Below are 20,026 nucleotides of genomic sequence, written 5' to 3' on the forward strand. Positions count from 1 at the left end.
TGGGGAGGCAGAGGTGGGGGCCCGGGCACCCCGCGAGCGGATGGAAGTGGGATGCAGGAGAAGTGGGGCAGGGCGGGGCCGCCAAGGTGGCCAGGGCAGTTGTGGGGGGGGGGCGGGAGGGGCGGAGGCAGGGAGGGAGGCAGCACACTGCCCATCACAGGCCTCTGAGGTCTTGCTGAGTCCCCAGGCTGCTGGGCTCTGAGGGTTTTCTCTCTGACATTTTTACTAGTCTCCGAAGGAGGGGGAGGGGGAGGTGGAGGAGACCGAGGAGGGCGGAGAAGGGGGCTGGGGGGAACGAAAGGCAGGCAGCTGCTAGGCGTCCTGACGGAGGGCCGAGAGCCCCAGAGGCCGCGAGGCCGCAGAGGCGGGACAGAGGGGCACACGGGCAGCCCGAGCACAGCCAGAGGGGAGCCAGCCCAGGAGACCCCCCGGGAGCCAGAGGGACCCAGACGGACAGACAGAAGGCCCCAGACAAGCAGACAGAGAGAGGAGACAGGGGAGGGGGTATCAGAACCACAGATGAGACGGCCAGACAGAGGGAGAGACGGCTCGGAGGAAATCGAGGGAAGGAACCGAGTGAGGAGGGAAAGGAAGGGGGAAAAGGAGAGAGAGGGGAGGGGGAGAGGGTCCCCGTGGCAGGAGGAGCCGCAGGAGCAGGGCAGCCGCAGAGGGCGGCGGGCAGCAGCCTTTGAAGAAGCAGCCGCAGCGCCCCCAGGGCTGGGGTCAGGCCAGGGCGCCGGCCAGGCGGGCGGCCACCAGCATCATGAGCAGCCCGGAGCGCCCGAGAAGGAATTCTAGCAAACAGGGCCTGGAGGGCCTCCGGAGGTAGGTCCCTCCCGCCCAGGCTGGGGCACGGAGGGCAGAGCAAGGCGCCCGCGCTGGCACTGCCCAGGGAGGCCTGGCACCGCCGAGCCGGGGCCGCCCTGGGCGTGGGGCTCCCCGAGTCCCTGCCAGGAGCCGGTCCCCCTCCCGACGGCTCTGCGGCCCCGCCGTCGCCGCGGGCAGGGCGAGGGGCAGCCAGGCTGGCGGACCGTGTGCACGTGCGCGGGTGTCTGCATGCAGGCCTGTCTCCCCTGGCCCTCGCCCGCCTGCACCGCTGGGCCTCAGGCAGCGGCCACACTCTGCTCGAAGACCCTGTCCCTGGTCCTGGGTGCCTGCCCCGGCTCGTGCTCCTAGGTGAAGAGCATGGCCTCAGCATGGCTTCTGAGGCCTCCTCTGTGGTCCTGCTGGCCCCTGGGGACCACGTAGTCACCCTTCAGCTTACAGACAATGAAACTGGACCTTGTAGCCACACTCACCACTCCGACTCATCGTGCACCTAGCGTGGAAGGCACTGTGGGGCCACCTGAGTGCTCAGGCCTCGGAGTTGGATCTTCCCTGGCTGGAATCCTGGCTCCTGCACCCTAAGGCCTTGGGCCAGTGCCCTATCCTCTCTGGGCCTCAGTTTCCTCCTCTGTAAAGTGGGGGTGTGGTAACACCTGCCTCACAGTGTCATGGAGAGAGAGCAGAGGAAAAGGGTCACAGGTGGGCTCAGAGCCACTACTCTGAGCTATGGGCCTCTCACCACCTTCCTCTGAGCTGCCTGCAGTGCTCTTCCTCTACCTCCACCCTTCCAGGATCTAAGGCCCAGCTGAAGTGCTGCCTCCTCCATGCAGCCTGCCTTGGCTTCTCCTGAGCTGGGATGACTGTCTTCTGCCAGGCTCGCAAGTCTGCCCCTGCCTCCTTCGATGGCATGGCACACGCTGAGCAGATAGCCAGCTTCTGGAGGCGAATGGGCCTCCCTCAGCATCCCCAGGTCCACCTCAGCCTGGACTCTGGGAGGGAGGAGGGACAAGGTATGCAGGTGGGCTCAGCAGCCTCTGAGTGGAGCTGAGAGCAGCCCCAGGCCCAACCAGCTCCAGCTCACAGGGCCCCTGCAGACTTGCAGTGGTGGCCCTCTCCCTGCCCCAGCCTGGCGTGGCTGAGGGCCACAACCCCCAGGCCAGGACCCGCGAGAGGGTTGGAGGGGGCCATGCTGGGCGTGCTACCTGGCAGCCCCACTCTGCCCACTCATAAGGCAGACCCCGTCGTGAGTCATCTCCTGGGCATCACAGCTCTCCTTCCTGAGCTCTGCCCGGCCTCCCGGGTGCTGCTCACCAGGGGGCCCTCGCACAGGGCCACGTGTCTCAGGTGGGGCTTCTCCTCCCTGCCAGCTGGGATGTGTCCTCCCAAGTCACCACTGTCCCCCTCTGGGGAGCCTGTGGCCCAGGAGCCGGGAAGTGCCTGCTAGGTCAGTCCTGGGGCTCACTAGCACCACTTGACAGACGGGGAAACTGAGGCCATGAGGGGAGGTGCCCGGCCCCCTGGGGAGTGGCGGGGAGAGCCCATGTCACATGCGCCATCCAGGCGTGGCTTCGATGCGGCTCCCAAACCCAGTGCCAGGCCGCTGCCCACCCCGGATGAGCAGGGGGCATGCTGCAGGTGCCGCCAGGGCTAGGGGTGCAGCTGGGCTGAGGGCAGGGGAAGGCCCGGTGCAAGCCCGCGAGGACCTGCACAAGGGCAGGCGGGCCTGCAGGGGGCTGGCCAGGGTGGGGACGGGAGGGGGCGCCCCTCTGGGCTCCCCGGGAAGCCCTGCCCTGAGGGGTAGGGCGGGCGGCAGGGCTGGGTCCCTCACAAAGGGCAGCAGACCGTGTCTGGCCCCGCGAACAAGCCTGCCTGTAACCGGCGACCAGAGCTCCCGGATGTGCGCGGACCCGCACACCCTCCGGCTCCCGACCCAGACACGGGAAGCCCTTACACACCCACATGCCACACGCAAACGCCGCACACCACCGGCCTCTCTCCTGCAAATCAATGGCTTTTCTGGCCTGCTGGCCTCTGTCCCCAGCTGGCAATGGAAAACCAGCCTCAGAGAGGCTGTGACTCGCCCATCCCCCAGGGAGTGGGGAGCCCACCTCCCTTGCCAGCCGCTTCACCCCAGTCCCTCCCCTCAGATGCCTGGGCCCTGGGGTGAAGGGGACAGCAGTGGGGGCACAACCCTCCCTGTGCCAAGCGCCGGAGAAGTGCACTGGCACCAGCAGCAGCTGGAGGGTCCACTGAGTCCAGTCTGAGTAGATTAAAAAGATCCTGCAGGTCAGCAGGGAAGCTGTCCCCCACCCCTCGTATTTCTCGTCTCTGTTCGGCTCACCCTGGGGCTATAGCCTCCCAGGTGCTGGTTCTTCCCTGTGTGTCTGTGCCCAGCAGGAGGCTGCAGGCCAGCAGGGCCAGACCCCAGGCTGCCCCCTCCCCTGCATGCCTCCGTGCTGAGCTCTGCCCGTTCCCAGGCGGCTGCGATGACTACCCCGTCCCCTCCTGCCACCGGGGAGAGTCCGTGCTCTCCCTGGGCCTGCCTTGGGCCAGGTCAGTGTTCAGGACAGTCAGGGGCAGCGAGGGGACCCTGGGCCCGCCCACTTTCCGAGGTGCACAGACTCCGGGCCACCTGCCGGGTCATGCAGTCTGAGGGGGCCGGGCTTTGTGAGGTGGGGGCCGAGTTGGCACAGTGTATCCGGGGCCCCCAGGGAAGCTCTGGAGGCCAGAGGAGCCCTCTGCCTGCTGGCCTCAGCACACGTCCACCTTGGACACGTTGGTGAGGTCTGTGCCCAGCTCTCCCACCCTGGGCAGCCTCTCTCAGGAGGCCTCAAGGGACCCTGGTGTGGCCAGCAGGGCAAGGGATGAGGCCGGCTGCCTGTTGGGCTGGCCCAAGGGGGCTGGGGGAAGCCAGGCCCACAAACCACAGTGTCCGAGGGGCGTGGCTGCCTCAGGCCCACCCAAGGCCCTGCATCTGGGGGTGGGGTGGCCCCTGCCCTGGCAGGGCCGGGCGTCTGGTGGGTGGTACTGCCATGGAGAAGGGTGGTCTGCCGTGTGGTGTGGATGCTGCCCTGGGAGCCCGGGTCAGCCGGCTGCAGGGGTACAGGGACCAAGCGGCCCAGCCCCTGGGCAGGGCGTCGGGGCCGGAGCCCAGAGCGCTGAGGTTCAGGCCAGGCTCCAGACCCAGCCCACAAACCCGAGTAGGACAGAGCGGCAAGTGAGCAGCAGCCAGGGCGCACTGGGCACCGCGGGGCTGGTGCCTCCATCCCCGCCGGGGCCTCGACAGGGTGCCGGGGCTCCTGGGCCCCGAGGGATGGCTGGAGGGGCCGTGGCCCCTAGGAACACCTCATCGGGCTCAGAGCGGCTCAACACAGGTTGGGGGCCTGGGGCAGACCCACTGTAGGTGGGGGCTCAGGGATGAGAAGCTGGGCGGCCCCGGGCAGGCACGGGCCCTGGCCCTGGGCCCTGGGTGGGCTCAGGCCTCCGCACCCCAGAAGCTGAGGGTGCTGGGGGCGTAAGGGGCGGCAGCTGCCCGCTGTGGACAGGGAGGTCCTGAGGCTTGTGGGGGTGAGGCTGTGGCCGGGGTGCTGTGTGCTCTCCCCAGAGGTACATCCTACCCGGTAAGGGGAGGAAGGAGAGGGGAAGACTGAGTGGAGAGGACGAGGGGCAGAGGGACCTCCGTGAAGACAGAAAGAGGATGTGTGGGGACAGGACGGGATGGGAGGGGATGGGGATGGAACAGTGGTCAAGACGGGGAGAGGCCAACTGAGGGCAACAAAGGAGAGGGGGATGCCCGAGGGGCAACAGGCGTCTCTGCGGCGGGACCCCTGCGCTGCAGGTGAGGAAGGAGACCCTGCGGGGCCAGGCGGGGTGGGGCTGCACACGGGAGGTGGGGGCGGCGCTGCCTCTGGCTCGTCCAGATTCTCCTGGGAAGGTGGGAGAGGGCAGGCAGGTAAGAGAAGGAAAGGAGGGGAGAAAAGGGAAGGGATGGAGAGGAAAACCCGGGGCAGGTGAGGGGGGAGGGATGCAGGGGCTGGGGGCCGAGGGGGCATCCCTGCACTGATCTGGGCCCACCTGGATGGTCCTCCAGCCCCGCTCTCAGGGGCCAGGGGCTTGGAACCCCAGCTGTGCCTCCTCTGAGCCCTGGTTTCCGCCTTGGCAACGGGGTGAGGGGGGCAGGGGGATGTCAGTGAGGAGCCATGTGCTGGCTGTGGAGGGGTCACTTCACCCCTTTCAATGATGCTGCTCTGGACCTTGGGGGCAGGGGACCAGGGCTGGTCCCACCTGCTGGGGCTCCCCGGAGAGCAGCAAGTCCCACGGGCCCGCTGAGGCTGGCCCCCTGCCCCTGTTTGTGTAGATACGGAAGCTGAGCTCAGGGAGGTTGGGGTCTTGCCCACCGCCCCAGGGGACAGGTGGTGGGGTCCACAGAATGAGAGGACACACAGCCAGGGGTGGCAGAGTGAAGACTGAAAGATGGCTGGTCCAGTGACAAAGCCCCTGTGCCTCCAGGATGATTAGTCCCAAGGGGCTAGGGGCCAGGTGGGGTGTCTGGGGCTCCAGTGACAGAGATGGTGAGGAGGTGTCAGGCAGAGGGTCCCACTGCTCCATGCACCTGGGCCCGGGGTTCTCCCGGAGGGCAGAGCCAGGAGCAGACGGACAGGCGGTCAGATGCCAAGCTGTGCCTCGCGCTCAGGTGGGCGGCCAAGTTTGAAGGATGTGCAGACCCTGGAACCGACTGGGGATGAGACCCCCTTTGGCCCGACTGGGGATGAGACCCCCTTTGACCACGTGCAGAGCTGTGTGCGCGTGGGGCCTTCGGGAGTGGGAGGTGACCTGGGACACTGCCAGGAGGAGGGGGAGGGCGCAGTAGAGGCTCCCGCTGGTGTCAGCCACCAGTCGCGTGTCCTGGAGCGTGCCAAAGCCTGGCCTCGTGAGCGCTCCGAGGACTGTGCCAGGCAGTCCCAGCCGGGCTCGGAGCGACTGGATCTCCTGGAGGGCCGCCCAGAGCCAGGAGGAGACTGGGCCGGACCAGGAGATGAGGCTGGGGCTGCCGCTTGGTGGGGTGCCGTGTGGTCAGCCCCCTTGTCCAGTCCCCCGGGAGGCCGGCCAGGGCGCTGCAGCTCGTAGGCGTAGGGGTAGGCAGGGCGACTCATGGCTGCGAAGGATGGTGCGGGGGCATCCGGGATGTCTCCTGGGCTGCCGTAGATCTTGGCCCAGGCCCCTGCAGCACTGTGGTCAGTGACTCGGAGGAGAAAGGAAAGACCCGTGTGTGTGGTGCACAGGGCAGAGGGAGGAACGGCTAGCACGGGGCCAGCGCCGGCCAGCCACGCCAGGATCCAATAGGCAGGACAAACTCCGAGGCCTTGACCTCTCACCCACCGAGAGCCTGGACGGGCAGGCTGGTCTGAGCAAACGGTGGCAGAGATGTAGAAGAGCTCCGGTGCCGAGGCGAGGCGGCTGACCATGGAGCACATCACGAGAGGTAGGGCGCCCAGCTGGAGGGAGGTGATGGGCTGAGCAGAGGGACAGCAGGCTCGAGGCTGGACCCCACTGTGGGGACCCAGCCTCAAGGACCAAGGGGAAGCCTGAGGTGCTGGGGCTCAGGGGCCCAAGTGCCCACTTTCCAGTCTTGGCAGAGTCTCCAAGGACCAAGTTTCGGGGCTCCGTGGGGCCAAGCTGTAAGGGTGGCAAAGCCCCCACGAGGAAGTTTCAGGGTCACAGACTCCCTTAAGCCAGGGACGTTCACTGGTGCATGGGCACCTGGGCGGCAGGGACAGCCTCCCATCGTGCTGTTTGGGTGGGTGATGGGGGTTCGCCCCACCAGCCTGGATGCCTCTGGGGCCAGCGGTGTGATGGGCAGGCCTGAGCTGCGATCTCCCTGACCAGCACTGGGAGCCTGGTCTCCCCAGGAGCTGCACGGGCGGAAGGCAGCCACCGCGTCAAAGGTCTGGGGTGAAGGGTGCCCCAGGGACCCAGTGCGCAGCGGGCAGCGGCTATCAGGAGAGGGAAAGGGGCTTATCTGGAGTCCAGGGTGTGTTGCTCCTCTGGCATGGGTGGCTTATCCAGGGCGGGGGGTGGGCAGCAGCTCCAGATGAGGGGGCTGGAGCAGGTCTGGGACTGGGTGGGTCTGGAGCAGGATGTGGGAGTCGGAACCCATGGGAACAGAGGCCCCTCCCACACCATTTTCCCCCGAGACTGGGGGGCAAGAGACGAGGGTGTGCCCGTGTGGGATGTGCTGGGACTGCGGGTCCCCCAGGAGGGGCGGGCTTCACACCCGGATGAGAGAGGGATGGAGAGAACGGAGGGGCTGTGGAGGGTGCCAGTTCTGTATGCCGTGCCCCGTCCATCTGCGCCTCCCCTTGGCCACCATCCCCCTGACAGTGTCTCCCAGGCGCCCACCCCCGATCCGAGGACGTCCTCCTTCCACGTCCCCTTGCCCCTCCAGCTGGGTGCAGGCACGAGGGTCCCTCACCCTAGAGGACTTCCTGCCGGCTACTTCCCCCCAAAACAAAGCTTGAAATAAGGTCCTCTATCGCCTGGAAGAGGACCTCGAGCCACACTGCGGGGTCAGCCTCTCAGACCTGAGGGCAGGGAGGAAGTCTCACCCATCTCTGGATCCCTAGCACCCAACAAAATGAAGTGCTGGTGAAGGCAAGGAGAAGAGGCGGGAGGGCACGAGGCGGGGTGAGGAGGCGGGGGGGGCGAGGTGGGGGCTGTAGAGGTGGAGGACTGGGGAGGACGGAGGCCATCCCAGGCAGGCTGAGGGGAGCTGGAACACCACCTGGGCTGCTGGGAGACCAAGGAGCAGGTGGCGGATGCTGGGGTGTCGCCCAGGGGAGCCGGCCTGGGGAGGGAGGCTGGGCAGGGATGGGATGGCTGTCATCGCCCAGGGGGAGACCTCGGGCCGGCAGCACCTCTGCCAGGCCCCTTTACAGCTACAAAGCGGGGTGCCGAGCCGGAGAGCACCTCCAGGTGGGCGGAGGGGCCTTCTGGGGTGAGCGGGCTCTGGTGCTGGCAGGGCCAGCAGCTGGAGCCCAACTGAGGCAGGCGAGGGCGGGGACTCGACCCCGAGGGACGGCTGGTGGCTGGAGGGCTGAGGCAGAGGACGCCCTCCCTTGCCCGCCCCTGGGGCCAGCCAGGAAAGTCGCGCAGAAGGGGGTGCTTGCCTTTGGGGGCTCTGGGTGGGACATCTGGGATCCCCCCAGACAAGATGCCCCCCAATGCTGCTGCACTGTGGGCAGATGGGTGGGGAGGCCCTGCAGGGACCCCACTGGGATGCAGACCCTGCCTGGGCTGTGGTGGGGGTGGGCAGGCGGCAGCACTGGCCGGTGTCACTGTGGATGAAGAGGCCCCGAAACAGGCTGCTCCAGCCTCCTCCCTGAAGCCACCTGCCTAGGTCACAGAGCCCCCTCCCCTCCCTGGGGGCTGGGAGGCAGCTGGAGTCCCGCATTGGGAAGGGCACCTCAGCCCTTCCTTGGGGCCGCCCTAGGGTGCTGTGGCCTTGGAGCCCTGGTCCATGGAGCAGACGGCAGAGCTGGCCTCTCTCATGCCAGCCTTGGGGTCCCAGAGGCTGTGGCTGTGCCCCACTCCCCGAGCTCTGGGCTGGGTGCCCTGGGCCGGCCCCTCAGAGTCCCGTCCCCACACCTCGGAGCGTGCCCGCACCCCCAGCCTGCACCCTCTGGGCTGCCATCCTCTCTGTGGTTGTAGGGGGAGCCAGCTCTGCAGGGGGGCCCCCTCATCCAGGGAGGCCTCCCAGATGTGGCCTGCCCACGGTGCCAAATGGGATGTGGCGTGGGGTTGGGCCAGGCCTGCCCCCGGTGGGACTTCAGCCTCCTTCTTGGGGATGCAGGCCTGCCAGCACCGCCAGCCTGCCTAGGGGGAGTCTCAGTTTTCACTCTGCCAAGTGGGTGAGCACCCCTCTGTACAGCTGGGGAGCTTGAGGCTGGGCCTGGGTCTTAGTCTGGGAAGGAGGGTCAGAGAGATCAGAGCCACAGCCTTGCTGGGTCCTGGCCTCTCCCTTCCCTGGAGGGGCTGGGCTGCTTCCCAGGCCAGGCGTCTGCCCCTCCCCGCAGCTTGGGCCCTCCCTCCTCCCGGGGTGACTGACAGCCAGCAGGACGCGGCTCTGCCCGCTCTCCTGCCCACCCACATTCCTGGCTCTCCAGGGTGACCACAGGCTTCCCACCTCAGGCCCCCCTCCAATCACCCTGCACTCCACCCGCCTCCCTGCTCGGAACCTTCAGTGGCCCCTGTAACCCCCAACTTGGCCTCTGCCCCGAATCTCCCCAGGCCCCTGGGTCCTGCCCCATGTGGTACCCCTTCTGGGAGTGACAGCCACAGGAAGGGTCAGGAGGAACTGGCACCCGCGCGCCCCCCGAGGACCCCAGCGGTGGCTGACGGTGCAGGCCAGACCTCAGCTCTGACCGCAGTCTGCAGGCCCTGGAGGTGCCCTGCGGGAGGGCAGGGCCTCCACTGAGGGGGGCGGATGGGAAGGGGCTTCGGGCCTGGGGCCCCCAGGGACTCACTGCCCCGGGCCTTTCCCTCCCCTGGTCCCCGGGGCTTCCTTAGGGGTTCTCCATGCCCAGGTGGGCCGGGGCCCCCCTCACCTGTAGTCCCTCCCTCCTGATTGTCCCGCTGACATCCCCATGCACCCTACTCTCCGCACGCCCAGGCTCAGTGTACCCCAGGCCTACCCCCTCCCAGGCTCCCACCTCTCCTGTCTCGGGAGTGGGCTGGACACTGGGAGCTCTAGAGGCCTGTCCCTTTGGCCATGGCAGCCTCCCTGGCCTGTCCCTTCTCCCTCCTGACTCCTAGCATTGCCCCCTCCTCCCCGTCCCAGCTAGTCTTCCTTCCCTAATGCTAACGTGGTGGCACCTGCAATGATGTAAGCTCGCCTGGGGCTGCCTGCTACAGGACCCGACTGGGGCACCTCCACACAGCTCCCCTCCCTGGCCACAGCCTCCCTGAGTCTCCCCCACCCACTGACCCTGACTTTTCTCTAGCCCTCAGCCTCTGGGGTCCAATCCATAGACCCTGGCTCATCTTTCAGACCCAAGTTTAAGGTCACCTCGGGACTCCCCTGGGCAGTGGGGGGGTGCTTGCCCAGTGGAGTATCTCCCTGGCCCACTGGGCTGTTTCCCCCGACGCCCAGCAGGGCCCAGACATACCCAGGAAGGTGCGGCTGGAGGGGGTCGGGCCAGGAGAGGGGCGGGCTGAGAGGGGAGCTGGAGCAGCGCCAGGGCAGTCGGGGCGGGGGACCAGGTTCCCAGCAGCTGCCGCTCCTGAGCCCACACCCCCGGCCTGGGGCAGCCGCCTGCCACCCCACCCACCACCCACCTGCTCGCCTGGGGCTATCTTTGTGCTCCTGGCTCACCCCTCACAGCTGCTTTGCCAGCTGCCTCTGAGAGGGTGAGTGACAGCCAACACCCTGCCCCCCTCCACCCTGCAGACCCCTCCCTGGCCTTGCACACCATTGGGGGCCCCCCTGGAGTCATGGGGCGTGGGTGCTGCCCAGCTACTGCTGGCCTCTGCTGAGCTCCCCATGGGGCCGACTGCTGCCCTTGGGGGCCTTGGGGGTGTGTGGGAAGCGGGCTTAGCGGCCTCTCCGGAGCTCAGGTCCCCCACACTCTGTCCCTGCGCTTATGGGCTCTGCGGTCCCTTGAGGTGCCAGAGCCTGGGAAGTGGGGTCCTCGAGGGGACTGGTTTCCTTAGTGGTCATGGGGAGATGGGTGTGCCCTGCTCCTGCTGTGTGCTGTGTGACCAGCCTAGCTCCCCAGGCCTCCTGGCCCGCTCTCACCCGTGATGTCCAGGGCACTGAGGCCTGGCTGTCCTCCCCTGGGCCCGGGACCCGCAGCTCAGCCCCCAGGCTCTTCCCTGGATTCTGAGCCAAGCGTTAGGTACAGAGGCAGGTGGGGCGGCCCAAGAACTGCCTGCAGGGGGCAGAGTCGAGACGGGACCCGGAGCCGGCCACGCGGTGTGGGGCGGAGTGGGGGAGGAGGTTAGGACAGCTGGGAGGCCCGACCAGGCCCAGGACTGGCAGCATCAAGCCTTGGGGGAGACGGGCGCTGCGGACGAAGGAGAGGAGGGGGCCGGCATGTTGAGCTGGGGGCCGGGAGGCAGTGGATGCAGCCCCGGAACCTGGGGATTCCCCCTCAGAACTGAGAGCCATAGGCCGGCCCGTTGGGGTCTGCGTGGTGTGGCGCACCTGGTGGGGCGAGGCCCTGCGGGGGAGCGGGACACTTGGGGGCAGAGCCCCATTCCGCAGCCCCTCGGGCTGAACCCTGGGCGCGCCTGGAGCCAGAGCAGACGCAGGAAAGAGATAATTGCATTTGTGCAGGAACAGCAAATCCCTCGCAGCTGCACGCCGGCTGAGCCAGGGCCACGGGCGGGCCGGCCGACGCCAGCATCCTGACAGCTCCGCCGAGCGTGCCAAGGGGTCTGGGCCGCTGGCCGGGGGCGCCTTTCCCAGGCCAGAGGCCCCCACCCCACCCCAGGAGAGCCACCCCCTCTCAGTTCCCAGAACGAAACCCAGCTGTGGAACAGTGAGGGGGTGAGGTCATGGGAGGGGGCCAGGAGGAGCCGCATTACTCACATCCTGGGGCAGGCGGGAAGGGAGGAGGCCTGGAGGGAAGGGGCCGAGCGGCTCCTTGTCCTTGGGCCACTGGGTCAGGGGCTGGGGGCCAGCCCGGCTCCTCTCTGCATGGGACTTCGGGGAGACCCCTACCCTGCACCCCCCCACCTGCCCCTCAGCCCCCCGCCTGTGAGGTTTCAGACGGCGGGGAGCAGGAGTGACCCTCGAAGGGGCCAGCTCCTCAGGAACAGTGTTCTCAGAAAGCACGCCTTGGCCTGGGGCCAGCGCTGTTGTCTGGACAATGGCAGAGCAGTGAACAGTGTGCAGGGCGCCGCGGACGGAGCCCGGTCCCAGGCCTGCTGCCTTGCCCTCACCCGCTTTCCCTGGTCTGAGTCTGCCAAGCACGCGGACACCCATGTGCACGTATGTGTGCAGCAGTGTGCGTGGCGTGGGGTGTTTGCACCAGGTGTGGAGTATAAGTGCCCGCGTGGGCCTGAGCATGGGGCTCCGGAGGAAGGTGTGTGTTCCTGCCACGTGAGCGTCTGCGTGTGCAGGGGAGGCCGCTGCGGCTTGTGGGCCTGGATCGGGAGTTGAGGTCAGGCTTGCGTGGGGCTTTGGTGGCCAGGACACGTGGCCCTGCAGGCAGGGTGACCAGACACAGTGTGGCCTCTGTGCTCAGCTGTGCCCATGACAGATTCCCAGGAGCCTAGGGAAGGGGTCCTGAGCGGCCCCACGGGGGAGGAGCCCCAGGCCCACGGGCACCCCACCTGGGCCCCTCCACACACACCCAGCACCACACCTTGGCCGAAAAGCCCCAAATGCCCCACACGGACACATCCACGCGTGACCACATCTTGGACATAGGCGTGAGGGGGACATGGTGCTGGTCTCAACCCCCCAGGGAGTCCCCCCCAGGGCTGCCCCAGGAGAGCTCTAGTGGTACCTCCTGTCCACCCCGCAGCCAGGACCCAGCCCAAGCTCCCCCTGCACCCCTGCTCCGCTCCCACCCTCCACTGGAGGGGCTGTTGGTGTTCACGGCGGGAAGAGCCCTAGACCCCAGGTTCCCGGCAGTCCCAAGATCCCCGGGCCCTTCCTCGCCAGACAGGACGTGGCCCCCCGGCCCCCAGCCCCAGGCCCAGAGCAGGAGGCTGGGCCTCACCTGCCACGTGACCTGACGGGCGCCAGGTGTGGGGGATTAAGTGGCTCCCCGGGGCCCAGGGGGCGGGAGTCGAAGGGGCCTGAGCAGGCAGCTTGCTTTGCGTGGCTGGAGTCCCCTGTGGCGGCAGCAGGGGGAGCGGGCCTGGAGCCGGGGCTGTGGAGGGGCCTGGCTTTTGTCTGAGAGGCTCCGAGGAGACCTAGGAGAGGTTAGATCATGTGCTGGCAGGACTGACTGCGAGACCGCAGAGCCGGCCCACCCTGGCCAGGGGACAGAGGCCCTGAAGGAGCGGGCTGCGGGGTCAGGCGGCGGACACTGGCAGGAGGAGGCTGAGACCCCGGCTTGGGGAAGACAGCCCTGTAGAAGCAGAGACCCAGGGCCCCTCTCAGGCTGCAGGGGAGCCGGGGGAGGTAGGCCGTGCTGGCCAGCGAGGCCCTAGGTGCCCACGGGACCCCAGCAGCCTGGTATCTGCTGGGCCAGGGCCGGAGTGGCGAGGCCCTGGACCCCTGATCTTGGACCGACCTGATGTAGCCCTAACCCTAACCCAACCCCGAGAAGCCATGGGGCTCCCCATCCATGGAACAACCCAGAGAGACCTCACAGAGGGTCTGGGGGATGGTGCTGGGTGAACTGTGGGGTGAGGCCAAGGCTGAGGGCAACCCCTCCTTGGGTCCTCTCGTCCGGACACCCTCTCCTGAGGCTCTGTGCTCTTGGGGAGCAGAATGGAGCACCCCGGCCGGGGTGGTTGGAGTAGAGGGGTAGCTGCCCAGCTGGGCCGCCTCTGGCCTGACCCCAGCCCAGGCCCCCAGTGCCCGACTGGCCAAGGCTGCAGCCACTTAACTCACATAGGTCAAGTGACAGCAGCTGTCCTGTCCTCTGCACCCCAAGCCATTGCTCCTGTGCCCTCCGGGGCCCTGCCCAGGGTGACAGCTACACTCAGCAGTTTCTTAGCTCTGGTCAGGCCCAGCGCTGGGCTGCTGGAAGAGGGCGGAGAGTCTGCCCTTCCTTGGGCTTCTCCAGCCCTGTCTGGACCCCGGAGCCCCCATCACCGGGAGGCACACGAGTGTCTAGACACCCACACAGCCCCAGGATCTCCCTACTGGCCCCAGGGAGCCTTCATGACCATCTCACATGGCCTCTCTTTAACGATGGGGAGACTGAGGCCTAGAAAGGGCAGCGGCCCACCTGGATGGCCCACCTGTGAACTCTCTCCGTGTCCCCCACAGGCTCACCACTCAGTGGAGCGTGGAAGATGAGGAGGAGGCCGCCCGGGAGCGGCGCCGCAGGGAGAGGGACAGGCAGCTTCGGGCCCAGGACGAGGACGAAGGGGACCAGTCCCCGGAGCAGCTGGAGCAGGAGAAGCTGTGAGCCGAACCCCCCAGCTTGCCTGTCCTTCACCCCTGGGCAGAGGGGGTCGCTGGGGCTTAGGCCCTGGGCTGGAGACCCCAGAGTAGAGGAGAAGAGGAGGGCGGGGCCCAGCCCCAGAGCAGGGGCAGGGGTGGGGGTGTCCTGAGGATGAGGGTCGTCACAGCCCCGTGGGCCAGTGGGGTCAGCCAGACACCTGGCTGGAGACGCAAGCAGCCGCCCCCTCCCAGCCAGCCTCCCGGGGTCCTGACTCAGGCTTTGGTCACCCTGCATGGTCCCCCTTGCTTGGACCGACTCGGACCACAGCTGCATGGCCCTGGCCCCTGAGCCCCCTGCCCCAGTCCTTGCTGCCAGTGACTCACTGAGGCCACGTCCAACTTGGCGGGCCGAGGGCCGGCGTGTTTCCTCCTGGGGCCCAGGAGGCCGCTGTGTCTGGCTGGGCTGGGCTGTTTTTCCAATAATGCCCCCCTTCCTCCCGGCCCTGTTTTGTTCCATTTTCTCCGAGTCAGCAACTCTGGGTGGAGTGGGGTGCTGTAGAGGTCAAGGCCTCTCGGGCCAGGTCCTCGGCCGCAGGCAGGGACCACTGGGGCCAGGACCACAGCCTGTGGTGTGGGTCAGGGCACAGGGGCTCACCCTGCTGCTCGCGGAGGAAGCCTGGGGCAGCACTCCAGGGCTCCCCTGGGAGAGCAGAGGGAGACTGTCACTCATATGTGGGGACTCTGGGCCGATGGGGGAGGCACAGCCCAGCCTTCAGGGAGCCCTGGGCTGAGGGGAGAGGCACAGCCCAGGCCTCGGGGAGCCCTGTGCTTGGGGGGAAGGCACAGCCCAGGCCTCGGGGAGCCCTGGACTCATGAAGGTGGCAGTCTCGGCCTCAAGTCGCTCCAGGCTGTGCAGAAGACCCTGTTCTGCCCTCAGGGATGCTTTGACAATGGGGAGCCTCAGCCCAGCCATGGGGTGCTGCCTCTGCGGCAGACAGGGCCTTCCACACTTGGAGCCCGGCTCTGAGCAAGCGGGCATGGGTGGGAGTGGGGCCCCAGCCCGGAGCCAGCCAGCCCGAGACCCTGCCTGCTCTTCTGCCCTCAGCCTGAAGCCCTCGGAGGCCCCTGAACTGGATGAAGATGAGGGTTTCGGCGACTGGTCCCAGAAACCAGAGCAGCGGCAGCAGCTCTGGGGGGCCAGGGAGAACCCTGACTGCGGAGAGCCCCCTCGGGGCGAGAGTCCGGAGCGGGGACAGGAGCAGGAGGACAGGCAAGTAGGGGTCAAAGCGGGGAGGCTGGGGGCGCTCTCTCCAGGCCCCCCCCCCGGCAGGCCCCCGGTGTCCCCGTGGCTGTAGGGGGAGAGGGAGGCGGAGAGCAAGGCGGCGGGGCGGGGCGGGGCGGGCTCTCACTCCTGGGCTCCCCAGGGCCTCCGGGCCCCATCCAGACCAGCTGCGGCAGCCAGGGTGTTGCTCCGTCAGCACACATCTGCAGTCCGCTGACGTCAGGGAGGCTGTGCGCCCTGCCGCCCGCCCTTCCTCCCTCGGGGCGGCCGAGCTCCATTCCCACGGAGGGGAGCAGGTACTTCCACATGTGCGGCCTCAGGCCGGCCTGGGGGGACCAGCTTTCCAGATGTGCAGATGCTCCAAAGCAGGACGGGCAGGGAGTGGGGGCCTGGGGGTGGGGGCTGCTCCCGGATCCTCACCCCCACCCCACTTCGAGGGTCCGAGCTGCTCTCAGCACCCTACAGGATGTGCCCCAGGATCCCCACTGTGGTCAGGGTCCCAGCTCCGCTCAGGAGCTCCAGGCTTGGGGCCCCATGGTGGTCTTGAGTGTCGCCAGACCTGGGTCTCTCCCTTCTGGGCCACCTCCCAGCCCTTCCACGTCCCACAAGCAGCCTCGAGCTCTAGCCAAGACCCCTCTCTGCTAGACCACCCCTCCTACCCTGCAGGCAGGCCCCCAAGCCCCAGAGCCAGCTGCCTGGCCAGGGCCCTGGTGCTAGCCTGGCCCTCCGCCCACACGACCCTTCAGGCCTCAGTTTCCCCGTCTGCCTTGGGGAGCCAGTGCACACTCTGCATTACTGAGATGAGGCTGGGGTCAGCAGGGTGGCCCACCTACTGATGTTGGGGTGGCCGCAGCCCTGCGGGCCCTGTTCCTTTGTCCCTAGCTGGCCACTCAACAGCAGGGGGCACTATAGCTCTTCTGTGGACCCTCCCGCTCTCAGCAGCCTTCCTCCCTGCCCCCAGCAGCCCTCCTCCCTGCCCCCAGCACCTGCCTGGCCGAGCGCGAGTACCCTGCTGCAGCTGAATGGGACCTCTGTGTGCCTGCTCCTGGCTCGTACCCCGGCCCACCTTGGGTGGTGGGTCTGGGTCTTGGCTGGCAAGTACACCAAGGGGCCTGAAATCATGGAAAATGCGAGAATTTCCCATCTTCTTCTCCAGGTTCAGTCTCGCTCAAATGCAGAGCCGCGCAGGCTGCCAGCGGCTGGCCTCTCCTCCCCCTGAGCCAGCACGGTCAGCCCCTCTCTTCGGGGCTGCGGTCCCGGCCATAACCCCTGCCCTCATCTTGTCCTCTAGCTGACCAACCCCCAAACCACTCTCAGGCCCCACCTCGCCCCCACTGGACCCTCAGGCCCACCCACCCACGCACAGAGCAGGGAGCAGGTCAGGAAGAGGGGGCCCAGGCGGCCCCAGCGCTGGGGACCAGCCAGCCTAGGCCAGTAGGGTCCACACTGACAAACAAGTCATGGGTGGGGCTTGTCCCGAGAGCCGGGAGGCTTGGGCCGGCCTCGCTGTGTGGGTGGCCCTCAGCTGAGACAGGCCTGCCCGGCAGGGCCGGGGCCGGGGGCCCCAGGTCGGCGCTGAGGCCCTTGGGCTCACTTCCCCAAGGGCGCTGGGGTCTCGGGATTCTCAGTGCTCCACTGGTCTCACTGCCCCATCTTACAGATGGGGAAGCTGAGGCTTGGAAATAGAAAGGGGCTCAAACCAAACAATCAAATGCCCCCTTGGTCAATCGGATTGCCTCCCTCTTCCCCTACAGACCCCACCAGCACGTGCACGGGAGCCAGGGCGAGGATGAGCTGAGCCCAGGCGGGGTCTGTCTGGAGGAGCTGCGTCTGAGCCCCAGCTCAGAGCCCCAGGTGGGGCTGGGACCAGAGGACACAGAGCCCAGAGGCCCTGAGGGGCCCGTCCAGGGCAGCCCGGGGCTGGCGGAGACTGAGGAGGAAGACAAGCAGGTGCTGGTGGCTCCCCGCGGGGCCTGGGCACATCCCGGCTCCCAGGCTGGGTCCGTGTCGGCTGCATGCGTGCTCTGTGGGCCCCGTGGGCCCCGTGGGACTGGCCCAGAGGGAGCCGGCACCCCACTTGGGGGCTCTGTATCTCCTGCATTCTCCGCAGGTGGGGGCGTTGGTGACCCTTTGTGACGGAGCAACACTTCCTGGGACTCTCCAGTCCCTGCTGCAGAGAATCCCAGAGCGTGTCAGGGCTGGATAGGACCTGAGGCCCAGGGAGGGGAGCGTGTTTCCTCCAACAGGCCCCAGGTGGGGCGGGAGGGGCGAGGGGGTGACCGTTCAGCTTTCGTGACCGCAGGTGTTCTATCTTTAGCACCAGAGATGTCAGCAGCCCAGGACACCCAGCCCCTTGGTCTTGGAGGGGACCGAACCGGACTCTCCTCCCCTGAGCCCCAGCACCAAAGTAGGTTAACTGCCAAACTTTGTTCTCTCTCCCAGACTTGAGACCAGTGACGGCCCCAGCCCAGGGCGGGCAGCGTGGCCGGCTCTCAGCAGAGCCTTGTGAAATGCACTCACTGGGCAGTGGGCCTGGCAGGGGTGGGGAGCAGGAGGGGGCGCTGGCCTGGGGGCCTTGCTCTGGCTCCCAAGGCTCAGTCCCTGCCCGCCCTCCACAGCTCATCGACAGAACCGAGTCCCTGAACCGCTCCATTGAGAAGAGGTAAGTCTGTCTGCCTCCCAGGCTAGGGCTTGGGGTTTTCCAAGGGACGGCTGAAGAGGGGACCCACAGGGCGGAGGCACGGGCCGTGACCTTCTCCTGTCCTCCAGTAACAGCATGAAGAAGTCCCAGCCAGCCCTGCCCATCTCCAAGATTGACGAGCGGCTGGAGCAGTACACCCAGGCCGTCGAGGTGTGTACCGGTCCCCTCGCCTTCTGCTGGGCCCCTCCTCCGTTCATGCACCCAGTCCTCCGTCCCACCAGCTCCTGTCCATCCACCTGCTCTTCCCTCCAGCCACACCCATTTATCCAGCCAACACCATCCATCCAACCACCGTCCCTCCATTGATCCTGCATCCTTCTGGCCTCACACCCTTTTATTCAACTAACACTCGTCCATTCAGTCTACACTCTTCCTTCCAATCACTACCCCGACCCAGCCAGTGTCCCTCCACCCAGCCGACGCCCACTCATGCAACCAGTGACTCTCCGTCTAGCCAGTAATCTTCCATCAGAATAGACCCTTCCATTCAACCAATGTTTCTTCATCCAACCAACACCCATTCATTTGAATAATGACCCTCCATCTGACTCACATTCCTCCATCTAACCAATGTCTCTTCATCCAGCCAATACTCCTCCCTCCACCCAGCCCCCGCTCCTCCAGCCCTGCACCGTGAGCGGCACGAGGACAGCGCCACACTTTTCTCACATCCCACCGCGTCACCTGTGCTCTGCAGAGCAAGGGGATGTCTCACAGGTGCACCGCATGGTGGAGGCGCAGGTTCTCAGAGCGCCCTGCTCTAGCCCTACGTCGGAAAAGCCCTCCTGGGGAACTAGAACAATACAGAGGGTTGTCTCTGGGCCAAAGTGTCTCAGCCAGGTCTCTCTGATGTGTTCCACGTGGCTGTCCAGTAAAGCAGTCCTGGGCCCTGTCTCCTCTGCAGACTGCCGGCCGGGTCCCCAAGCTAGCCCGCCAGCCCTCCTTCGAGCTTCCCAGCATGGCCGTGGCAAGCACCAAGAGTCGGTGGGAGACGGGAGAGGTGCAGGCTCAGTCCGCTGCCAAGTCCCCCTCCTGCAAGGTAGGACTCCATCCTGGGGCAAGGCTGGGCTCCCGTGGGAAGGCGAGTGTGAGTGTCCAGGCTGAAGTGTGGGCAGACAGAGCGCTGGGGCAGGTGGGGACGGGGCCGCGGCTGGCCCCGGGGAGGGAGGGCTGTACAGGGAAGGGTGTGAGGCTACGCGAAGGTGGACGGTGCCCCCCTTCCCTCTCCTGCCTCCCCCACGGGGCTCTCCCCCGAGGAGGCAGGTGGTCAGGCCCTGGGCCCTGTGAGGCCAGGCAGGAGAAGGGCCCAAGACCTCAAGCCCCAGCTGGGGCTCTGCCCTGTGACACGCCCTTCCCTCTGCCCCCAGGATATTGTTGCTGGAGACATGAGCAAGAAGAGCCTCTGGGAGCAGAAGGGAAGCTCCAAGTCCTCATCAACAGTTAAGGTAGAGCCCAGCCGGGCGATGCCGGGGAGGGGGAGGGGCGCACCTATCTCCAGGGCCCCGGGAGGGCACCCCTCCTGCTACTCTCACCTCTCCTCTCGGCTTCCTCCCCACACAGAGCACCCCGTCTGGAAAGAGATACAAGTTTGTGGCCACTGGACACGGGAAGTACGAGAAAGTGCTTGTGGACGAAGGCCCGGCGCCCTAGGCCGCCCCGCTGGGTGAGTCCAGGGCAGCGGCCAGAGGGCGCTGCGGGGTGGGGAGGTGCCGTCTGCCGCAGTGGGCGCGCGCGCGGGCGGGGAGGTCGGCTGCAAGGCGGCCTGAGGGGCCTGAACGCCCTGCTTCCGAGCTGGCCAGAGCCCTCCTCCAGGGTCCCCCAACCCTGCCGACTTGCGCTCCTCCTCCCACCCCCACCTCACGCTCCGTCCCCGGTTCTAGCCCCATGTCTGTTCCCCACGGGGAAACTCAGACCTCCCTTTTGGGAGGAGGCCACCGTGTCCCACCTGGACTCCTCAGGCAGGAGAGTTGTCCTGACCCCTGCAGGGTGAGCCTTGGAGGCAGGGGCTGGCGCAAGGACCCAAGAGCTCAGGCCTCTACTCGGCGGTGGGCTGAGGGTCTGACAGGGGTCAGAGCTTCGTTCTCACCCTCCTGTCCCGGCAGGCAGTGGCTCCCCCATTTCTACCGCCCACCCCGTCACCTGGTGAAGAGTC

General features: G+C 67.1%; 1 protein-coding gene across 9 annotated transcripts in view; it reads left to right on the forward strand.

Moving 5' to 3' along the window:
* The window catches only part of LSP1 (lymphocyte specific protein 1), a 36,725-nt gene that overhangs the window by 12,638 nt on the left and 4,061 nt on the right, over positions 1 to 20,026 (forward strand). For 3 of the 9 annotated variants that reach the window (XM_074371405.1, XM_074371408.1, XM_074371401.1), the window contains exons 3-12: positions 13,775 to 13,912; positions 14,997 to 15,161; positions 16,330 to 16,401; positions 16,928 to 17,123; positions 17,491 to 17,580; positions 17,792 to 17,835; positions 17,943 to 18,024; positions 18,779 to 18,913; positions 19,242 to 19,319; positions 19,435 to 19,537. In XM_074371405.1, the coding sequence (XP_074227506.1) occupies positions 13,775 to 13,912; positions 14,997 to 15,161; positions 16,330 to 16,401; positions 16,928 to 17,123; positions 17,491 to 17,580; positions 17,792 to 17,835; positions 17,943 to 18,024; positions 18,779 to 18,913; positions 19,242 to 19,319; positions 19,435 to 19,524 (1,090 nt within the window). In that variant the 3' untranslated portion in view covers positions 19,525 to 19,537. Of the gene's footprint in view, positions 1 to 302; positions 826 to 3,808; positions 4,043 to 13,774; positions 13,913 to 14,358; positions 14,487 to 14,996; positions 15,162 to 16,329; positions 16,402 to 16,927; positions 17,124 to 17,490; positions 17,581 to 17,791; positions 17,836 to 17,942; positions 18,025 to 18,778; positions 18,914 to 19,241; positions 19,320 to 19,434; positions 19,538 to 20,026 lie in introns of those variants that run through there. The other 6 variants (XM_074371409.1, XM_074371404.1, XM_074371403.1 and 3 more) reach the window with 6 other exon arrangements.

The sequence above is a fragment of the Camelus bactrianus genome, chromosome 10 (assembly GCF_048773025.1).
Source record: "Camelus bactrianus isolate YW-2024 breed Bactrian camel chromosome 10, ASM4877302v1, whole genome shotgun sequence".
NCBI classification, from domain to species: Eukaryota; Metazoa; Chordata; class Mammalia; order Artiodactyla; family Camelidae; genus Camelus; species Camelus bactrianus.